Source organism: Porites lutea, chromosome 10 (genome assembly GCF_958299795.1).
Source record: "Porites lutea chromosome 10, jaPorLute2.1, whole genome shotgun sequence".
NCBI classification, from domain to species: Eukaryota; Metazoa; Cnidaria; class Anthozoa; order Scleractinia; family Poritidae; genus Porites; species Porites lutea.
The window spans coordinates 19,779,569-19,801,442 of record NC_133210.1 but is presented as its reverse complement, the minus strand read 5'-3'; the positions used below and the strand labels follow the sequence as shown (position 1 = coordinate 19,801,442).

The 21,874-nt window shown below is 37.1% G+C and overlaps 1 protein-coding gene and 1 long non-coding RNA gene across 2 annotated transcripts in view; both read right to left on the bottom strand.

The window, feature by feature from the left end:
* Positions 1-15,678, bottom strand: part of LOC140949637 (hemicentin-2-like) — an 81,311-nt gene extending 65,633 nt beyond the window's left edge. The window contains exons 1-2 of the mRNA XM_073398789.1: positions 15,544-15,678; positions 2,391-2,783 (exon numbers count right to left, since the gene is read on the bottom strand). Coding sequence (XP_073254890.1) covers positions 2,391-2,783; positions 15,544-15,616 — 466 coding nt within the window. The 5' untranslated portion in view covers positions 15,617-15,678. The remainder of the gene's footprint in view (positions 1-2,390; positions 2,784-15,543) is intronic.
* A 2,276-nt stretch (positions 15,679-17,954) lies between these two features.
* On the bottom strand, positions 17,955-20,629 carry LOC140950353 (uncharacterized). The gene is made up of 2 exons (XR_012167180.1): positions 20,498-20,629; positions 17,955-18,367 (listed from the first exon to the last, which is right to left on the bottom strand). It is a non-coding gene; the product is annotated as an uncharacterized lncRNA (long non-coding RNA).
* Between the last annotated feature and the right edge of the window lie 1,245 nt (positions 20,630-21,874).

Sequence of the window (21,874 nt, the reverse complement as noted above, 5' to 3'; positions counted from 1 at the left end):
ATAAACTTATCTAAACTAAACTATCTAAACTCATAAAACAAAACAACAATGAGGAAAAACAAATATTGCCTTTCCTGACACAATACCAGCCCTCAGTGTCTACTATAAAGGAAGCTTGAATGAAAAAATGGAATCTTATACAAACCAACTATAACTTCAATAAATTTTTAAAGAACCACCGATCATTTCCTTACAAAAAAGGAAAACCATTAAAGGACATGCTCGTTAGAGCCGAAAAAAAAGAAAGGTTAACAGAGGGTTCCACGCCCATATAGATGTGCGGCCTATCACCCTTTGTATTTTCTCGCACAACATGTTTGTGAGTATTTTAGCATTAATTCCAGCTGGCTGTGTTTTATGTAACAAGTGTTGTCAACTGTCTCGTTAGTAGTTAGTGCCTGTCTATGTAATAAAATAGGGTGACCCACCCCGTAAGGGTAGCTGAAAATTGCCTGACCCACCCCTTGCACAAGGCTCAAAACCTCATGACCCACCCCCTCTCTGCTCCGGCCCACCCCCCCCTATACTTTTTGACCAGTCCCTTAATATTAAAAAATGAAATGTAAAAAAATTCATGCATCAATGAAATTCCTTAATTACAGTGTGCTTATTCTGCAAATAACTCATCAGTGGTCAAAATGCAAGCTCATCACTGTGGAGCAGAATCACAGATGGTATCATCAGTTACAATATGTACAAGTTGCAAAGCCACTGTAAATGGTCAAAATACATTTAACGTCTTATATTATACACTGTACTGCACTGGGTAATCTTACCAATAGACACCTGCATGTTCTACACCAGCATGATACACGTATCACTGACAGCATTTACACTTTTGTGTATGACTACACTTAAAAAAAGTCAAAAACTCATTCATATCCAGTAGACATATTATCCAATTGACTTTGCGGGTTTAATCACGAGTAAGGACGTACGTGTATACAACCCTATCAAACTCTGCAAACTGAAAAGTCAGGAGAGGGCTTTGAATTTAGCCTCAGGACAAATATGGGGATGAGAGAATGAAACAATGAAATGGTGATTAGGATGATTGAACATTATTTTTATATAAAGAATACTACAGTCGACTCCCGATAACTCAAACCTTCAAGGCAAGTCGAAAAAAGTTCAAGTTACACGTATCAAGAGTTCGATTTATCGGGAGTTCAAAGAAAATAACCGAAAATAAGGAAATAAGCAAATGGGATGGGGAAGGAATGCACGAAAAAAGTGCACAATTCACTTCAAGGGCAGTAACAGATGTATAGATATTTTGGAAAACGAATTAAGCGACGAAGCTTGATTTAAATAGAGAGATGGACACTGAATTTGAACAAAGGTGACGAAAAAGTAAAGACCAAGAACCGAAACTGTTGTTTTGAAACAAAAGCAATGTTTCGGACTACACCACACTTTATTATATTTTTTCGACTTGGAGGGTAAAATTGTATAGAAATAACCAGAAGAGAAACAAAAATTACTTCAAGATAAGTGGAGGTTCAAGATATTGCTCAAGGGTTCGATTTACCGAAAGCAGTAAATGTGTGAAGAAAATTCAGGTGAAAATGATAGATTCTGGCTTGAGTTACCATGAGGTTTGAGTTGGCAAGGGTTCAAGTTATTGGGAGTCGACTGTAATAAACTTTTTCTGTAATAAACATTTTCAATTTTACATTGAAAGTCCTCCTAATTTGCAAATAACTGAAAATTCAAAAATTTGACAAAATTTATCTCCCAGAAAAAGACACTTAAACAATTTTTTTTCCATTTTTAATCAAACAAAAAAATCCTTGGCTGGCCAGAGCTTATTCTTAAACGGAATATGAAGTTTTCTATCGAAGAAAGCACCAGACTGTCCATATTATCATTTCAAAATTCAAACTTTAAGTCAAAATTTAAGTCTGACCAGTTTGCGACACTCCACTGGAGCATTTTTTCCTCTTGTGCAGCCTCTACTGGGAGGTGAAATTTCTTTCATTTGAATAGCCATATTGGGAAGGCAAGTAAATATTTAAACTGTTTACTTCAGTTGCCTAACGCATTTGCAATATTTCTGCCCAGCGTAAGTTATTTTTGCTGCTTTTGCTTGACATTTTCAATCAACATGTTTTAAAACGAGAAATGCATTATTTAGCAATCCTATTGAGAAAAAATTAATACACCGTACTCAGAGACGTGTTAGAAGCTGTTCAAGGTACTCACAGCATATGTTTTTTCACCAGTTAAAAATTCGCGTGCTTCGCACTCAAATTCTTAACCAGTGATAAATCACTGCTGTTTGTTTTTTCACCGGTTAAAAATTCGCGTGCTGCGCACTCACATTCTTAACCAGTGATGTTTGTTTTTTAAAAATAATATAAATTTTTTATTGTCTCTAGTGAACTTACCAACAACTTCCACTTTAATAGTACTTTCCCAACTATTGCAATCAAATCCTTGACACAAATCCACTGCACAGGTAAACATGCCACTATCACCATCAGTTACATTCGAAATAATCAGGGTGAACTTTTCATTGGCTATCCAGATGAAGTTGTATCTTTGGTCAGATGGGTTTACTAACCCAGCCTGTCCAGATGATCGAACTCCGGCAACATTAACTCCATTAAAGCTTACAATCAATCCATCGAAACTCAAGTCTGATGAGAAGCTGAAGTTCCAGGTCAGTGGTAAATCAGTCACTCCTTCTAGAAGCCGTAATGTCTTTAATTTGTGATCCGAATCATGATCTGAGAGTGTCTCTTCTGGAGGAGGTTCATACCATGTAACATTCACACCATCTGAAATCAAAATTTCAGTAGTTCATTTAGCATCACACAATGCTCACATGATTGCAGACATTGAACTACAAATTGCAGATGGCAAGCAGGGCATACAATTCTCAATATCAACAGCATAAGGTTTGTAACTTATCGTCATTTTCAGGGCCAGGTTGTTCGAAGCTGGGTTAGGGTAACCCAGGGTTAGTGCTAAATTTGAACTCAGATATGAGAGCTTAAAAAGCAAATTCAGTTAAATTCTCTTTGCCTACAATTTGATGATTGGACACTCTAAAAAGAATAGAGAAAATGATCCGAGAGAGTGCTTTTGATAAAAAAAAGAAAGAAAGCCGGGTTTTAATTTAACGCTGGGTTAGCGCTAACTGGCGTTCGACCAACATCGTTGTAGGCACGTTTAAAGTGCATGAAGTTATTTTGAATGCTTCAGTGTAACTGTACATGTACCAAGAATGATGATTGAACCTACCTTTTTCATTATAGACTGGTTTTTTGTGCGAAATCGGGTATTGCTTTCGTTTTGTTACACCTTGACGAACACTCTCAAAAAAAAATTCTCTGCAGCTTTTCGGGAACGGGATGATTGCCCAGTACTACTGAGCTATACAAAAACGAAACAATATCTAGTTACATATTTCGTGAACTTGCTACTTCCAAGTTTATTTGCTAACGCAAAAGTCAGGCATCTTTACTAGCCACTGAGTAAATTAAATGCGTTTTAATTACTTTTATGACAGCAAACATGTATCAGATACAGTTGCACTTAACTTGCCAGACCGGAAATGTAAAGGTCAGATGAACTTTGTGTGAGAAAGAATAAAGGATATTTACGGAGTTAATTTAACTCGGTACAGCTTTAATAAAATCAGCACTTGTTCAATCTTATAAAAACACAATTACGCCACATAGTCAATGTCTAAATACCAGTTATTAACGTTTCATTTGTAGACCATTGAAAAATATGATTTTTCATACTTCACTATGAAGCAGGTGAAACAAAGTTCACGTATGTTGTGCCATTCGCAATAGCCGAATTAGGTCATAAATGTCTTGAACCAACAGCCATGCACGCTAAAATATAAACCCTTAAACAGCTGCATCACTGTACTCAGCGTTTGAATCATAAATAGTTTTATTAAAATCATTCATTCAGCAGAAAATAAGTCTATCAAAGAAGGTGCGACGTCCGTAAATTCAAATTGTAAATCTTCTCATGTCGCTCCTAATTTTGTGGCAATTTGCAAAGTATTTATTAGAAGGGTTTGTATAAAATCGTAAAAATTTGTTTAGAGTCGTTATAACCTGAATCTCTTCTTTATACTTGATAAAAATAATCTCAGTATAAATGTCTTTTAAAATACATTTTTGCTGTGGAAATCTGCCTCTTTGTAGCGGCGTTATGGTTCCAAGTGGACCAAAATCCCATACATTCACTGTAATCTTAGCCATGTTTACCCCCCGCCCTTCCCAGCCGAGGTGGCATCATAAACTGTGAAAAGGTCAATGGAGGCCCTGGGTGAAGCCAATGACAAATGCACAGATTTGATTTATAGTCTGCTCCACAGCCATTTTTTGTGTCGTCACGCAACCCTCCTCTCAACAAAGAAATGGCTGTGAAGCAGACTACAATGTATGTAAGAGTAGGAGTTTTTTGTGCTATTTTGAAAAAAAAAACAGCTCATATATCAGTGGTCTAAGCGTCTTTGTGGCCTTGTCTGTTCAGATGTGTGTTGCACCGGCCAATAAGGTAAAAGGTACTATGAGTTTATGCTTAGGAACCTATGAGATTTTAACATCTAAACATGACATTGCTGCGGTAAAGGTCAAACAAGGGCACTTTGAGCCCGCCATTTTGGTTCTTCACAATTTTGTTGTCTTTTATTACGGCTAAAGGTGTGTAGAAGCATAACATTTAAATATCTCTAAATTAGTGGCAAATGTTAGAAATCTGCCTCTTTGTAGTGACGTTACAGCGGTTCCAAGTGGGGTAAAAATCCCATACATTCACTGTAATTTTGGCCGCGTTTGCCCTCCAGCCAAGGGGGGCGTCATAAACCGTGAGAAGGTCTATTTGGCCCATCTTCAGTGTGACAGAGACTGCATGCAAAACCTCAATTCTCACTCTAAATCCGAGATTTCTTCTTCAAGAAAAAGAATTTAAAACAAATCATAGAATAAGATTTTGTTCTATCAAATTCAAACTGCCTGTTTGAATTACAGAAAAAGGAGTTCTTATCTTATGATTTGTTTTAAATTTTTCTCGTACAAAATAAGAAAACTTTTTCTTACATTGACAGATTTGGAGCAATCTCGAATTTAGAGTGTCTACCTTCTCCAAAAACTACACGTACATATGTTTCACTTAATTTATTTTTTTAAGCCTTCCTATGCTACTACCCATGTGAACACACCGTCCATGTACAGTATTATAAATACATGTAGTTACAAAATTTAATTGAATATCTCTTTGGACAACTGTACATGTAGACCAAGGCTGCACTCTAGCAGAGCCCGGTGGCCCATTGCACCCAACTTTTGCACTTGGACGACTAGAAAATCAAAGATCTTGGGTCTCAAGGATCAAGGCACTAGTGATCAACTGCCAACTTGCTTTTGAGCTGCACTGTAGCGTCTTTTAATCTTTCCTGCCTACCTCTACTAACTTTCGCTATAATTTGGTGTGCAAACAGCAAATTTGATCACACATTTTAAAAAAATTATATCTCCTTTGTTATTTACCCTAAGCTTCAAAAGCTATGCCTCATTTAAAAGGGCATACAATAAGCTTTCCAAAAACCAATATTTTAGCCTCTGAAAGTCAATAATACTTCACTGAAAAAAATTTTCAAGATACATTTTCTCATAATTTATGCAAAAATTCAAATATAAAATGTGATTTTGCAATAATAATACTTGGATTGAGCTTTAAGTTTAAAAGAAACTTTTTTCTCTAGTAATATCTAGCAAAGCAGACCACCAATCAGCTAAAAATATTGAATGACGCAGAATTTTTTATTAATTTTTTCCTGATGGCACCCCACAGAAAAAGTCAGTTATCTTCCTGTTTTCAGTCATAAATCAAGCTAAAACACACAAATATGAATTCAAACACTTTATTTATGAAGACAAGCAAGGCTTTGATAGTATAAACCCAAACTAAGAAGCATTTCATCGAATTTGATGAACATTTGTAGCAGAATGAACTCGCGGAAAAGAGCACGCTATGGTTATAAAACTTTTCTCACCTTGACTTTTGCATTTATTTACCAGTTTATCATCCAAAAAGCTTTTAAATTCACTGTAAAGGGCACATTTGGTTGAAATTCGTCACAAAAAGTATTTCTTGATGGCCAAATTAAAAAGCCGCCACAAATTCTTTACCGCGTCGCCCTCCATTTTTGTCAGTTTTCAAAACATTGTTGTGTGAAGCATATCAATGGTTGGGGACTGAAACTAGCTCTGTCAATGGTTTTAACATCTACTTCCTGTGGGCCAAATTTGGTGGCGATTGGAAGTAACGCAATTTTTGCCCTATGATTGAAAAAGTCGTAACATGTGAAATATAGAGGGAAAGAGTGTGAGATCCACGATGGAGAAATAAAAGCGTACATGAAGAAGTCTTTTGGAACAGCTGGGAGTACATGATTTATGATACACAGGTACAGTATAATTTTATTAGTGATTATTGGATGAGGCTGTGAATGATCTGAAGAATTATACAGATTAACATTGAGGGTGTTAACATGCCTCGGCGGATAACACCTTCTTTCATCTGCCCAATTCTTCAGATCATACAAAAGCCATATACAAGATTCATAATTATTGGCTTATTTTTCATTCAAAATAATTCTTACTTTAAAACATTCTTCATTTAATTTTTTATTTTTTATAACTTTTTTTTTCCTTTGTCACACATCACATACATGTAAGCACTGGCTATTCTTAGTCCACAGAATTCCATCACCACTAACCTAAAGAGAGCTTCCTTGCAGGCCATACCAATCATGACATCTGAATCGCCTTCTGCTTGCAGAATCATTTCTTTGAAATCTTCAGTTGATATTTAAGTGATTGTATCTTGTTTTCTTTTGTTTTCTTTAATTTTCCATTGTAATGAGCACATGTTTAAAGGTTTTTCAAAGGACAAGACCCGGAAAGCTGTTGTTTACATGAAAGATCGAGGTTTCAGCAGTTGCTCAGATAGTAATTATGATAAAACTTATGGACTGGTTTATTCCCTAGACTCCACAGTTTTATTTTATGAATAAATGAATCTTTTATTTGATTTTGGGCTCCAAAAATTACCAGAACTTTTCGACATTGTCACAGTGCCTGAGCAGACACTACCACAACCTTCAGGTACATGTATGGCGATAAGATAAAATATGTTTATTAAACAGCCTCAAAGTTGAATTTTTAATAATATTTTTGTTGTAGGGGGGAACTTTGGGGGGTACCCATACCGCAATTGATAATCTTAAAAAAAATTGGCAAATAATGAAATACCAAACTGAAAATCGATGAAATACTGATAACAAATTTATGATCACTAACACTTACTTAAATTGTATCCATCTCGTGCGTTTGCTTATCTCAAGCATGTACATGTACAGATATGCATCAGAAATCAACTTTAGCTATTGCGAGAAAACATGGGAACACAGATCAAAAAGCCTGGTCACTAGATGCAACAGCAATTCCTTTGTAGATTAACTCTTGGATGTACACGCAAACTCATAACCCCACGGTGTTACAACGGGGGGGGGGGGGGGGGGATTTAACCCCTCCCCAAAGTTTTTGATATGTTGCAGTATTACGAAACGATTTTACCCTTAGTGGAAAGCCTTTGATCTTCTTAACAAGGTGTGGTATATTTTATGGGTGGTGGCACTGCTGGAGGCCTGTGACATTACCAACAATGGTTGACATTTTGGCCGCTTCTTTGTTGAAAGAAGTTGAAAAAAATGTATTTTCACCCAAAAATGGCTTGACCACCTGCTACTTATGAGGTCATATCTTGTGCCATAGCAACTGACCATCACTAAACTTGTCTCAAAATGTGCTCAAGGGATGAACCAACTGCAGTGCTGAAAGTGTCGGCTGTTGATGTTTTATCTTCTAGGAAAAAACTCAGAAAAACCTTAGGGGAGGGTGGCATCCCCCCCCCCCCCCCCCCCGGACGTCCAAGGGTTAACTGTCAGAAATTATGTAATCATTTTCCGTTACTTCTAAAGACTTAAAAATATTAACTTTTATTTAAAGAGGAGAGCGCAAACAAACAGTACCATAATACCATGAAGGATCATCTTTAACCAAATACCATCAGCCAAAAAAGGATTTGAATAAACCAATAACGCAGGGCTAGATGATACCGCAATGTAACACATTGAGATTGAAGTTACCGAAATACCCCGAGAAAAAAGTTCAACAATGCAATACCGTAAGCCCTAATGTCCCCCTCTTGTAGCTTGATGACTGTGTGTATAGACAGAGTGCAAAGCATAAAAAAATTCTTTTCTCACTAAAAATTTTGTTTTTGTTTTATCACTTGGCAATTAAACTTTCAAAGAGGGTGAAAGAGGGTTTTCATGTCCCTAAATGTTTGACTTTTTTTTTTTGCAATGGCTCAGAAATTGATAGAGTCACTGAAGCCCATTTAAAATTACATGTACCTTCAATCAATGGCAAATTCCTGGCCATGTTGCGGTTCGTTGGAGGTTTCATTTTTGTTGATATCAAGCAGTTAGAAAGACCACAAAACAATGTCCTACTTCTCCATGTTAATTTCTTTTGTTTTGTTTTTCCAAAGGAGCTGGAGAAAATCCCGGAGTAATTGTCCTCCCTGACAACTCTGACTGTTACACAACATGCAGCTTGAGCAGCCCCCCCCCCCCCCCCCCGGACAAAGTTACTGGATTTTGAAATCCTTAAATTTCCCATCACAGCCACATTTTGGGGCTTAAAGAGAACACTGAGTACAACAAATTTAAAGATGGCATTCAGTTCTTTCTTGAGATGAGATGACATAATTTCTTTTCCTAGCATGCACAATGCCTCACAGGAAGTGATAAAGGGTCTTTAAATACAACAGAAACAAAAAGCAGTAACCAAAGCAGAGAAAAAAAAGTAATACTGTAATAATTTTTAGTAAGGTTGCTAAACAAGGGGGGCAAATATTTGAAAAGGAGCGTTCACTCAAATAAATGCCTGGCCTCAAGCATTTTTTGCAACTTATTTTGGAATAATTTCTGTGTTCCATTTATAATTGAAATTTGTTTTCAATAATTAATAAATATTGGTTTTAACTTGATAAAGTAATATATTCTACAATATATGGTTTGAATTTTGTATTTGCAACTAATAATATAAAACTATTGGCCAGGAACAGACAATGACTGACTAAAATATGTATCTTTTTCTTTCCCTGTAAGACCTAAACATTTGACTTTTTTCTAGACGCTAGAGGTTTCCATCAAATCAACTGAAACGTTAATTTGAAACATGCGCACTGCAATCAATGTTAAGGTGGTACCAGAGGCTACCATGACCATCTCAGAATTGTGAGCTTTTCTACCACCTTGAAGCTGACCAGGGCGTAACGCTGTTTTTGAAGTTTCAGTTCAAGGCGATGCTATTGAAGGGAGATATAAGCAACTAGAGGTTTTGTTTCTAGGACCATTTTAGCAGGAAAAACTTGGTAAACTCAGTGATTTTGTTACAATTTTCTAAGAGCAAGTCCTGGGACTCATCTTATGAAAAATTATGAGTCCCAGTCTAGAATCAATGCGTCTTAGTTAAAAAAACAATGAGTCCTTAGTCCTATATTAAAAAGATGCCACGACCCTCATGAAACCAGACTATTGCATTTGATCTGTAGAACATTATCAATAATATATAGATTTAGCCAGGGCTAAAAGGGAAGCCTCTGTTTCTATACTTATGATACAAGCAATCAAATTAAAGTAATAACATGAACTCTGAGCCAGAACACATCCCTAAGAGCCTTCGGCATCAGACACCTCTACAGGGAGGGACTAAATGATTAAGAAAAAATATCCCCAAACAAACCTGAATTGAAAAAATTGTTAAATTTAGGTCTCTTAGTAGCAGCAATTTACAGGTTACGATTTCTATGTGTCTGTGTTTAAGGGAACACCTAAAAGGAAAATCAGGCTCACTTAAGGACTTCTTTTCTTTTCTTTTTTTTAAAACGGGCCCAGATGAACAGTTATGTGCTGCCTTTACGTTTATACCTCACAATATCTGAAAGAAAATTTTACCGTAAGGTGTATAATATTTCCTCTGAGGATAGACAGAGACAGTAAACGATAACCTTTTTCACTACAACTATAATCCAATCTTTCACTACAAATATAAACTTAATACAGCAACTTACAACTTTTTTCACTAATAAAAAAAAAGACAAACTCGAGCTCGAAAAGCCGACGAGTCTGTCCGTTTTAGAATAGAGGAGAACTCTTTCATTTTTTAGATAAGCTCACTTTTTCAGTGAGAATATAAAGCCGTAAACAAAAGACAGGTACAAAAGTCGGACCGGATCAACTCGGACCGTCAGTCTGGGTCAGATCAACTCGGATCAACTCGGATCGAATAAAAAAATAAAAATAAAACAAAATTGGACTCGGATCAACTCGGATAACTTTTGAAAGGCTCACAAAAATATCCCAGTCTTTGAAAATTATTCACCGCAGCTATTCAAGATCATATTTCAATCTCCTGTTAATGTACGGCGTTGCGTTGACGCACGTAAATACAAACCTTCACAAATATAAAAACAGTTGTGATAGTTCAAAAGATAGACTTGATACAAAAATACCGAGTCGATTTTCCAAACTTCCAGATAAAAACCTTTCATTGGTCCTTTTTTATCACCTTAAAACTTAACTTCACTCAAATTGTATACGCAAGTGCTGTTGGTCGGTGCATTTGCTGTTGTGCGAATGGTTGCTGCTATGTTTCTCGTGAAATAAATTGAGAATAAATCATTTCTCGAAATCCTTTCGAGTGGTGAATGTAAAAAAAACGCTGGTTTTTCGAAACTCAATTCGTTAGAGGCTCGAGTATTGTTGCGCTTTTTTGTCTTGTCACGCAACACTCCTTAAGCCTTCCCGCCTTATCTAAGAAGATCGAAGGGCCTCTGCTTGCAAGGTATAAATTGATAAACATTAACTTCTTCAAAGATAGATCTTTCCAGCAATACCTTGTTTTGGATATTCTGACCAATCCTGTCAGAGTTACACTCACAAAAAAAGTAACATTTTGGGGAAAAATCCACTGCCAATTTTGCTGTTTACATACTACTCTTTGAAGATTTAATTTGCCCCTTTCCTAAAAAGTTAGCCAGCCACAACTCCATTCAAAAGAAGGACAATAAAATGGGCAGCAAAACTGCTAGTAAACAAGAAAGGCATAGGGGAAAAATTAAAAGAGAGCAAGAGAGAGTGATTGAATTAGATTCGCAAAAACAGGTACAAATTTTGGCTTTTGCACATACATGAAAAACAAAAAAGCAGTTTAATTATGTCAGATTATTCGAAAAATAAGCCTTTTTTCTTGCAAAACCTATTTTTAGCCATTCTTATGCTAATTAGCCAAAAACTAGTCCAAAGAAGAGGAATTGGTGAAAAATGAGGTTTTTTGCTACTCGCTGGCCATCACCAAAGGGTTAATATAAAAGTTACTGATCTTTTTTAATTGGGCTCCTAGAAATGCAACTTGGGCTCCTGACTTTTTATTTTACGAGCCCGAAGGGCTCCCAAAAAATTTCCCTAGGCAGCAGCCTTGTGAAACCTTCAATCGCCGTATCTGGGCAGCCATTTTGATTTCAGAGACAATCAGCGTGGTCAGCGGTGTAGTGGCATCAAGCAATATTCAACAAGTGTCCTTTTTCGTTCTTTCTATTTCTTTTCTTTTCCCGGTCAAGAAAATTGGACAAATTTAACTATTTTGTTTCATTATTCTTTTACATTCCAATTGCCTGTTAAACAACATTAAAGTGATTTTTCTCCTTTGCAACCTGGTAAAACAATGTTAATAATTATTAGGCCCAAAAAAATCGTGTAATTTATCGCATAACAGTCCTATGTTATCGCACAATCTACCCTGAAAATATCGCACAATTTCTGATTTTTTATCGCACCCTATCAGATGGGCTGTACTAGGCAATATGTTATAGCCCACTAGTAGCGAAAAGTGCCTGCTTTTTGGCGGCAAAAAAGGATTAAAGTCTAGCTTTTACTAGCTAAAACTTTTCTTTTCTGGATATTTTTGACCAACTAGTTGGGTTTTACTAAAACAATTATTCCTCTCGCCCTCATGGCCTCTATGTCAATGGCCCATTCGGCCTTCGGCCTTATAGGCTATTGACTCAGAGCCAATTCAGGCTTGAGGAATAATATTGTTAATTAGTAACATAAATAATTAACACATGTGCAGTAGAAAATACCAGCAACAACATTTATGAAAAGCAAAAATGAGTGCAAGCAAAATGGAAAAGAGAGACAATCCAGAAGCAGAAAATTCAATTCAATATCTCAGAGAGAAAATGCGGTTATAGATATGACTGTGATATCTACTATTTTAAGTATTTTCACTGTTATGCACATATTTGTAATTTCCTGGTATGTAGAAGTGTAGGGAGTAAAGGAAGGGGATTTTTTAGGGTTAGGGTTACCTCAATAAAATACATCTGTAATATGAAATATTTTGTACCACACTCCTCTTTTGGCTCATCTATTCTTTATTTTAGAAGAACAGTGTATAGGGGGTGTCTTGGAGTCAAGAGCCGCCACATTACAAAAATTCTGCTTACATTCCTGAACAAGTAATGGCATCACATACATTTAATAGATGTTATTTCTAGAGTTTGGGTCTTTAGTTTTATAGCATCTAGTCAAAAATGGAAACATACAATTTCATAGACCTGGGTGGCATATCTTTGAAATTTTATCAGTCGCAGAACTAGGGTACTACACCTGGTCTGGACACTGGTGGCTCGGGTGGCGTATCTCTGAAAAGTAATCACTGGCAGAATCACTGCACTAAGGTTGCAAATCTCTGAGCAACAGGGCGTTCCTGAACCATAACTGACATAAATCGTACTAGTGCAGGGACATTATCGCAGGAACTGTTATTATGACTACATAAACAGACTAGCATTTAGAATTTTTTTGCAGCAATTTATTCAATTCTCAAGTGTAAAAGTTTTGTACTCGGTCACAACATACATGAAGAGATTTTTTCCCACTTATCCAGTATTTTAATAGAGGAGTTTGGCAGCTGTTACACAGAACCCCATCTAAGGGTGATATGTCCACACGCAAGCCAAAACATGAAACAATATAACTCATCGACCACAAACCATGCAAAATTGTGAATGATCTGTGACTTATTAGGTAGAACAGATAACTAAGACAATGGTAATTTTTAAAACAGGCTCCATTTTTCTTTACTGCATTCCCTGCGATCCAATACCATCACAAACTTCCGTCCACCGGCTCACGAATACTTGCAACGTTACCTGCACTTGCTATTGCAGCACTCAAGTATCAAATGCTACAAGTATTTTTCCACTCCACGTCAATTTTCAAGGTGAGTCATTGAACTCAAAAATGGACGCGACTCAAGGTTGGGTTATGCTTGGCTTGTGTTTGGATCATGAAATGACCAAACTCAACTACAGTCAGAGGTTAAGAAAATAAATATTATACCCCAGAGGAGACAAATTTTCTATTTTCAACATCCGGTGTTGACTGCAAAACAATCAAGCATCACAAAATTTTTGTCTTACACATGCAATTTACTTCACATTCAGGCTAAATTCGTATATAGAGCAGTATTTTGTGCCTTCCTGCTGGAAAACTTTCTGACAGTATTTTACAAGATAGAAACTAAGTCAACAAAAATGAATTTCAGTTCGGGTGCAAGTCAGCCGAATTGCAATTTTTTTCAAAGAAAAACTCTTCATTAAAATTAAAGACTGATGCTGGTTAGTGTAAAATACTTTCCTCCTTAAGGATTTATTCAGTTGCCTCAAAAAGTGTAACATTTTCTGCGATTTCCACCGGCTCCTACAAAACAACTGAGCTAATGCAACCTCCTCACCAGGACTTCTGAGCTGCCCTCCCGTTTTCTGGTAATACCATACATGTACTATTGATTGTAGTTTAAGCTAATATTCCAAACAAATGCTTTTCAAATTTGGTCGACACTTGCTGGTTATGGAGAATTTGGCAAGGGATTTGTCAGAGAGGCAACCAATCATTTAGCCCCCAACTCTTTTCACCTTGGCTACTTCGCCCTCTCTTTTCATTCTATAAACCATAAATCAAAACACGCGCGCTTCGTAAAGAAATGTAATTTATTATATACATACTGAGAAATACTCACCAAAAAGCTATGTCGTAAATTTTCGTACGCAAATTAGTTCTAGCCAATCAGAGGAGCGAACAATGGTTCTCACACGTGAAAAAAATGATACGTCCAATCAGAATCGTGAACGATGTTTTTTCACGTGTGAGAAAAATGATACGTCCAATCAGAAGCCACAGAGATGTGTGAGTTTCGCGCCAAAATTCCCGCCTTTTATTGCAGCTTGCAGCGCCGCTTTGCACTCATTCAAAGAGAAAAGTTTTACTCAAAGAGTTTTTCTCGCTAAAAAAGTGAAAAACATTCCGGAAATGGGGTGGAATAGTTTCGTTTGTTTCACTGTCGATAAAGAAAACGGTAGAGAGCCGGCGAAACAACAGCGGAAAGGGATAAACAGAACGAGACATAAGCTTTTGTTGTGCTTTTTGTCGGAGCTACTTTGCCTTTCATTTAAGCTTAAGCTTATATTGAAACCGGCCATTTTACTTAAATTCACTCATTTTCAATTGTGCATTGAGAACAAACAGTTAAGATTGCTTATAGTTCTTGGATTACCTCATATCCTCACCGTCATTTATGTTTTTAACAAATGTTTTTACTAAAAAGCTGATACTTCGTTTTCGTTGTCATTTTGCAGTAAGTGTGTTTAGCATTTTTGACACATTTGAAATAAAAAGGTCGCCAAAATAATGAATGTCTCAGTATGTATATAATAAACACAATACCACATGGAAAGTGCTTTGTACGGTATTTACGCACTCGATGTTTTTGTATCAGAAATCTTACTCGTTCGCTGCGCTCACTCGTTCGATTTCTGATATGTCAACAACTCGTGCGTAAATACCGTACGCCGGCACTTTCCATGAAGTATTCTCTATATTCCTCGTTCTATAAGCCGTAAACCACAACAGGCGCGCTACAAATATAATATTCCTCGTTCTAAAAATAGGGGGCTGAGCGACCGTAAAGCGTTAGAGACAACAAAAAAAGGAAAAATATTTGAAATAAATAATGATGTATTTTATAGAAAGTTTAGTGATCAGTTATCGTGAAATGGTGGCCAGCTCGAAACGAAATCTATAACGGTATACTTGTAATGAAATATTTCTTTGCACTTATGCATTGTAAACTACAGCTAGATCTCTTCTGTAATGTGTTCACTGTAATAATCTTGATGATTGCTTGTTTTCGGATGGAATATTCCCTCTTAGGTCTACCTAAATGTAAATATTACTCGGCGTTATCAACTCAGTTAATGTACTAGATTTTCGAGTTTCCGTCAACCGCAAACGTGGAGGTTTCAAGAGCAGGAAGAAGAGTCAATTTAGAAACAAGAAACACTCAATGAACGACCACTACAGACTTTAAATCTCACCTGCTGTCCAAAAAGTCCCTGCAAACGATAAGATAACGACCTTCAACCAAAAGGTGGTGTAAAAACACTTCATATCGATGACAACATCTAGAAGAAAACCACCACTGTGTGAACTAAACACGGAAATAAGGGAAGGAAAATAATTAACCTCGCCTTCTTCAGCGTCGCCACAAATCTCACGGCCGGGAGGACCCGGAACCAGCTAAACCAGCTGAGTCATCGCTGTGTCAGCGGTTGGTTGCCACAACACTATTGCATAACATCAGGGTCAGGGGGGGTGATGAACGCGCCAATCGCTCCTATAGGGGGCTCCTATAGGGATCGCGCTGCGGATGATCTTGGCCATCGTGACGTCACGAGAAATTACCGGGAACTTTAAATGGTTTCAGCGAGCGAAATTGTTTCGTGGTTTCAAGAGGTAAAAGTCGAGACGTTGCGATGAAACGACCGAAGGTATGTGTTTATCTGTCAATGCTATATAGTAAAATTGCAATATATTCTAGGAAAGAGCATTTCCATCGTAAAAAATCAAGAACTTCCCGAGATCGACCAGATGGTACAACTCCTACCGGAGCGTCTTTAGAGACGCATAACTAAAGAGCCCAGTAGAATTTAGTCTCGAGAAAAACAAATGACGTTAATATGGTATAGGTCTCTCAATTAGTGATAGAAGTGAGTCATCTAATAAGTTAGCAACAATGATCAGTGGGATAAAAGTCGCAAACCTCAGAGATGTTTACAAAAATTGCGAAAGTGGCGTGGACAGGTCACGAAACATAGCGTCATGATGTTCATACTAGACTATCAAATTGTGTAAACAATTCATTAAAACTAAACAAATATAAGAAGCTAGTCGTTTTTTTTATAGAATATGGGCTATAATCTTCAAGGGTTTTTGAAAGGATTTCCTGTAAAGAAAAAAAAAAAAAAGCGTATTGAATCAAATCGTCGGGCGATAACCAAGGATACTATTATAGCTTATTGTATGGCAACCTTTTACTATAAATTACGATCATTTTGTTAAAACACTCATTGCTCATGTGGAAATAAGTTCACATTGCCTTTCTCTTTGCTTCTTCACCCCACAAACAAAGGAAAACATGGTTTTTATCCTGTAAATAGTCAAACAGAATCTATCGCTGGGGTAAAGTGCCGTGAGCTAAACTTTTTGATCAACATCAACATTTTTAGGGCTTTATGCAGAGAATCCAAAAGGAGGATCCGTAGAAAGGATGGGTATGTAGCTTTGCCTTAATCGCTTTACAGAGTTAATAGAAAAAAAACAACTAGAAAAAGCCAAGAAAACGGACACTAGTAAGCGTTTCAATGGTGTAATATTTGAAACTGTGTTTCCTCGGGCGTCCGCATCTTAAAAATGAGGGGGAAAAAAACTTCTAAGGATATAAAAAATTACAGGATTTTCATGCGATGAATATCATCACCCTACTCACACTTTTACAATATAAAAAGAGACTTTTTTAATGGTACATTTTTTCGGTTTTCCTTTTTGTGTAGTTCAATAAAGACACCAAAGTTCAAGAATGACAATATAGTTCAATAACTACACAAGTTCAGAAAATGACACGAGTATCAATGTATGTTATTAGGTAATGTCAAGGCAGGGGATCTACTGGGAGTGGGAGTGCAGGGGCATCAGTTTAATTTTCAATCATTGATGCTTTTTAACTTACTTGGACTCCATGCTATTGTCAGTTACATCAAGTGACACTGTCCAGTTCCAACAATCTTCGGGGCCTGCTCGTACAGTTTTTTCACCCAGCTTGTAAAGTTTTATCACCCAGCTGATGTAGCTTTGTGGTAATTTCTCAGTAGGAGTAACTTAGTAAAGACCCAATCGTTCCATGACTATAGGTGGTCCATTATAATAGCTCTAAAGCCCCTCTTTAAAATTTGCTGTTGTACTGCCTCTGCTAATATATTTCACATAGTCTTGCCTTTTAGCTATTGGTTTACGATTAGAAATCAGTGTTTGGATTATCCTGATAGAATGCTTGAAGTTACAAAAATTTATAATTCAAGGGAGACATATTTTTTTTTACCATTGCTTGGGGGGGGGGGGGTTGTTTGTGGTTTAACTCACCTATATTATTAGGGATTTTAAGTGATAATATTGCCTTTATTTATTTATTTATTTTGTTTTGACTTTTGTGTATATAATAATCTCTTTTTATCTGACTGATTTTATAATTAGGTACTTCCTTGGTTGGGAATACTCTGTAGATGATGAGAAAAAACATGCAGTGTATGAGAGAGGAGGTGCTGCTTACTGGATGTCTGTAAAGATCTAGTATAATAGATTCCACGAACAGAGTAGTGTGGTGCAGGAAGTGGAGGATGTTAGAAGGAGTGGATTCCATGGAGCAAGAAGAGACCATACAGGATACAAGAAGTTAGAAGAACCAGTTTCCTTTTATTTTTTATATACTGAACAAATATGTTATCTTTCTTGCATAACAGGTCTGACTTAGACTTGTTTACATTTAAAAACTTTGCACATTGACTTTGATTAAAAGAAACGGTTTGTTATCAATAAAATTTTCTTACACTGGTGTTTTTCTTTTACTTCTTCTTTAACTTTTTGGTCTCTTCTAGAATTTGGTTAGCCAAGCAGTCTAGCTGCCCTGCCATTAGTTGCAGTTGGGCAGCTACCCACTTGGCCTCTGTTACTGTGTTTTTAATTTCTTTTGCTTTTTGTTTTAACCTTTCTTCTTTTCCTTTCAACTCTTTCAATTTCCTTTCTCCTCAGCTCAATCTCAGTGGCCGCCAGTCAGCTCCTTACTTCCATTTCTTCTTCCAGAGATAACTGTAAAAATGAGTAACCCACCTATAATAATCTGTCTATTATTGTTAACTTATCTTACCCAATCCTCGGAGACACAGGAGCAGATAGTGGGGGCGAGGGAAAGTCTAAACGGGCAGAAAAATATGGCACAAAGAAAAGTAAAGAACAGCGAGAAGAGCCCCTGGGGACAATGTCTTACCAGACCAGTTCCAAACGGTCGCTGCCGTTCTGAATTCTCATTGGTGCCAGAAAGCTTTTGTGTTTTTCTGCCCAATCAGAAGGCAGAACGGCGGCGACCGTCTTGCCCTTCAGCGATTGGCTGGTGTCACCAGGGGACTTCTGTAAATTACATAAGTGAGTTACAGTACTTTCTCATTTCATTTTTGTTTGTATAAAGCTTGTTTCACTCATTTGATATCTTAAAATTTGAGGTACAATCTAGGTTTAATTAATTGCTCCGGACAAATAAAGATATTAATGCAAATGTATTTCATCATATCTCTGGAAGTATTCCAAATGTTTCCGCCTTTTATTTGAATGGTACTTAGCTCCTCATACAGACCTGCCAACCCCTGATAAGGAAAATCTGTAGACTCATGAAAAAAATCGGGAGATTGTACAAAAAGTAGTGACAATTCTATTTTTTCCCGATCAACATTAAACGACCCCTTTTCCATTAGGGGAATCAACTGTTTATTTTAATATACCCTTGCTTTAGTGTGGTCCCTTATGTAACAAATTAGATGCCGGTTTTTCTTTGATGACTTTAAGAGGCCAGAAAATAGGTTATCACAGTGACGAAACATACAGCAGAGTCATTTCTTTGGGCTAAGACAACTTCATGGCTAAAATAGTCAAAGCTTATCCAGGCAGAAGAATTTCCCCACAAAATTTATGTTTTTATTCAACATGGCAATACATCAATTTAGAATATTTCCCAGAAAACCATGAGATTGGGAGTCTGGTCGTGAGACCGTGAGAAAAGTTAAAAAATCGTGAGACCCACGGCAGAATTGTGAGAGTTGGTAGGTCTGCCTCATATGACATTTTCTATCAAAACCTGTATGTAGTAGGAAGAAACTTTGTATAAAGTGGGCACTACAGCATTCTCTGAGGTGTCTGCTTAAATTATACAAGTTTCACTGTACATGTTTGACTCCATTTGCACTAACTATTGATATGGAACGATATGAAATTGCTTTATGCATAATAGATATACATGTTTGGAGCTGTATGTAAATCTTATTAATTTGTTTTGCTATTTATGAAAGCTTAATGTAAGCTTATAGGTATTACAGAGAAATATCCTTTGCTTCAACAAGATGGTACAACCTTCAAGTGTTAAAAATATATATATTCCTGGTGTAACTATTATAGATACATAGTGTTGAGGGAAGTCTTTGGTTTACTTTTTCTTAGAACCGAAAATTAATCGACTTACATTGTGCGGGGGTAACCGAGTCGAGGTCATCTGTTTATATCAATATTGAGCGCACTCGAATGGACTGATCATTTTTACTGCTGATTTCTCCCATTAAACATCAAGGACAATGTTTTCCACTATTGCTGACCTACCCTTCTGCCAAGTTTCGAATTTCCACACCGAACCGATTTTCTAAAACATGCGATGTTAATATGCGATCATGCAAATTTCTGCGACAAATAAAATTGGCTTAAACTGTTTACGAGGTAATTATCAACAGAATATAATACAATTAACTCTCCTTCTCGGAAAGAGCCGTTGCAACTATACTTTCCCTCTATCAGAAACTACTTTAAAATTTACTTATCCCGAAAAGACAGCTTGAATAGGTGATACTATTGGCATTATTGGAGATAACAGCAAAGTAATGAATACAACTGCATCAGTTCTCCCTCTACCTTAGCGGCTACGCTGGCACACTCGAATAGACTGATCATTTTTTCTGCTAGTTTATCTCAATTAACTTCAGAGACAATGCTTTCCAATAGAAGTAATCTACCCTCATGCAAAGTTTTGATGTTCAATACCTCACCGATTTCGAGAGAATGCGATATTACTGTGCGAACATGCAAACTTTTGCTGCACATTATTCCACTCGAGGAAATTGACCGAAACTGTTTACAGCTCTCATACGCGTTATTTTTCGGATTAATGCACATTTCACTCACCTTCTCGGAAAGAGATGTTGGAACTGCACCATCCTATCTTGACAAAAACCATTTTGGAGCGTCAATATCCAGGAAAACCAACTTTAAAAGTAGCATTTGGAAATGGCCACGGCGCCATTTTCGAAAACTCCTCGAAGTTGCGCGCTTCTCTCTTCGTGACGTCACAATGGCTAAGATCGTCAGGACAAACAAACTACCAAGTTCACCACCCCCCCCCCCCCTGATCAGGGTTTAACATCAGGGGGGGCGGTGGTGAACTTTGTTGAACTTGGTAGTTTGTTTGTCCTCACGATCTTGGCCATCGTGACGTCACGAAGAGAGAAGCGCGCAACTTGGAGGAGTTTTGAAAATGGCGCCGTTGCCATTTCCAAATGCTACTTTTAAAGTTGGTTTTCCTGGATATTAACGCTCCAAAATGGCTTTTGTCACTGTAGGATAGTGCAGTTCCAACATCTCTTTCCGAGAAGGTGAGTGAAATGTGTATTAATCCGAAAAATAACGCGTATGAGAGCTGTAAACAGTTTCGGTCAATTTCCTCAAGTGCAATAATGTGCCGCAAAAGTTTGCATGTTCGCTCAGTAATATCGCATTTTCTCGAAATCGGTGAGGTGTTGAACATCGAAACTTGGCATAAGGGTGGGCTACTTCTATTAGAAAGCACTGTCTCTGAAGTTAATTGAGATAAACTATCCGAAAAAATGATCAGTCCATTCCAGTGTGCCAGCGTAGCCGCTAAGGTAGAGGGAGAACTGATGCAATTGTATTCATTACTTTGCTGTTATCTCCAATAATGCCAATAGTATAGAGAGAGAGAGAGAGAGAGAGAGAGAGAGAGAGAGAGAGAGAGAGAGAGAGAGAGAGAGAGTGAGAGAGAGAGAGAGAGAGAGAGAGAGAGAGAGAGAGAGAGAGCGAGACGCAAGGGCACTTTTGTAACATTTTGGGGCACTTTGGTAACCTCCAACAGGGCACTATTGTAACATAGGGCACTAATGTAACATTTTAAGGCACTTTCGTAACATCCCTTGGGGCACTTTTGTAACCTTACAAAGGCACTTTTGTAACCTTAATTACAACAGGAAGGGCACTAATGAAATATGGAGTATTGCATTGTTTATTGTTTTGATTTGCCTCTGACCGTTTAAACAATAGTTTGGGTATAACTTGGTTGCTTTCTTTTCAAGAATGCTTCTTGTACACACAGCCTGATCCAATAGCTTTAGGAGAATTCAAAAGTACATTCTTTTACCCTCCACAGCATCTTCAGTTTCCATCATGAACTTTAAAATTCTCCCAATTCTGTCAGTTTTATTACCAAGACATGAGTAAATAAAAGAAAAGGAGAGCTGTATAAACTGAGTATGATTATTTTTTTTCAGT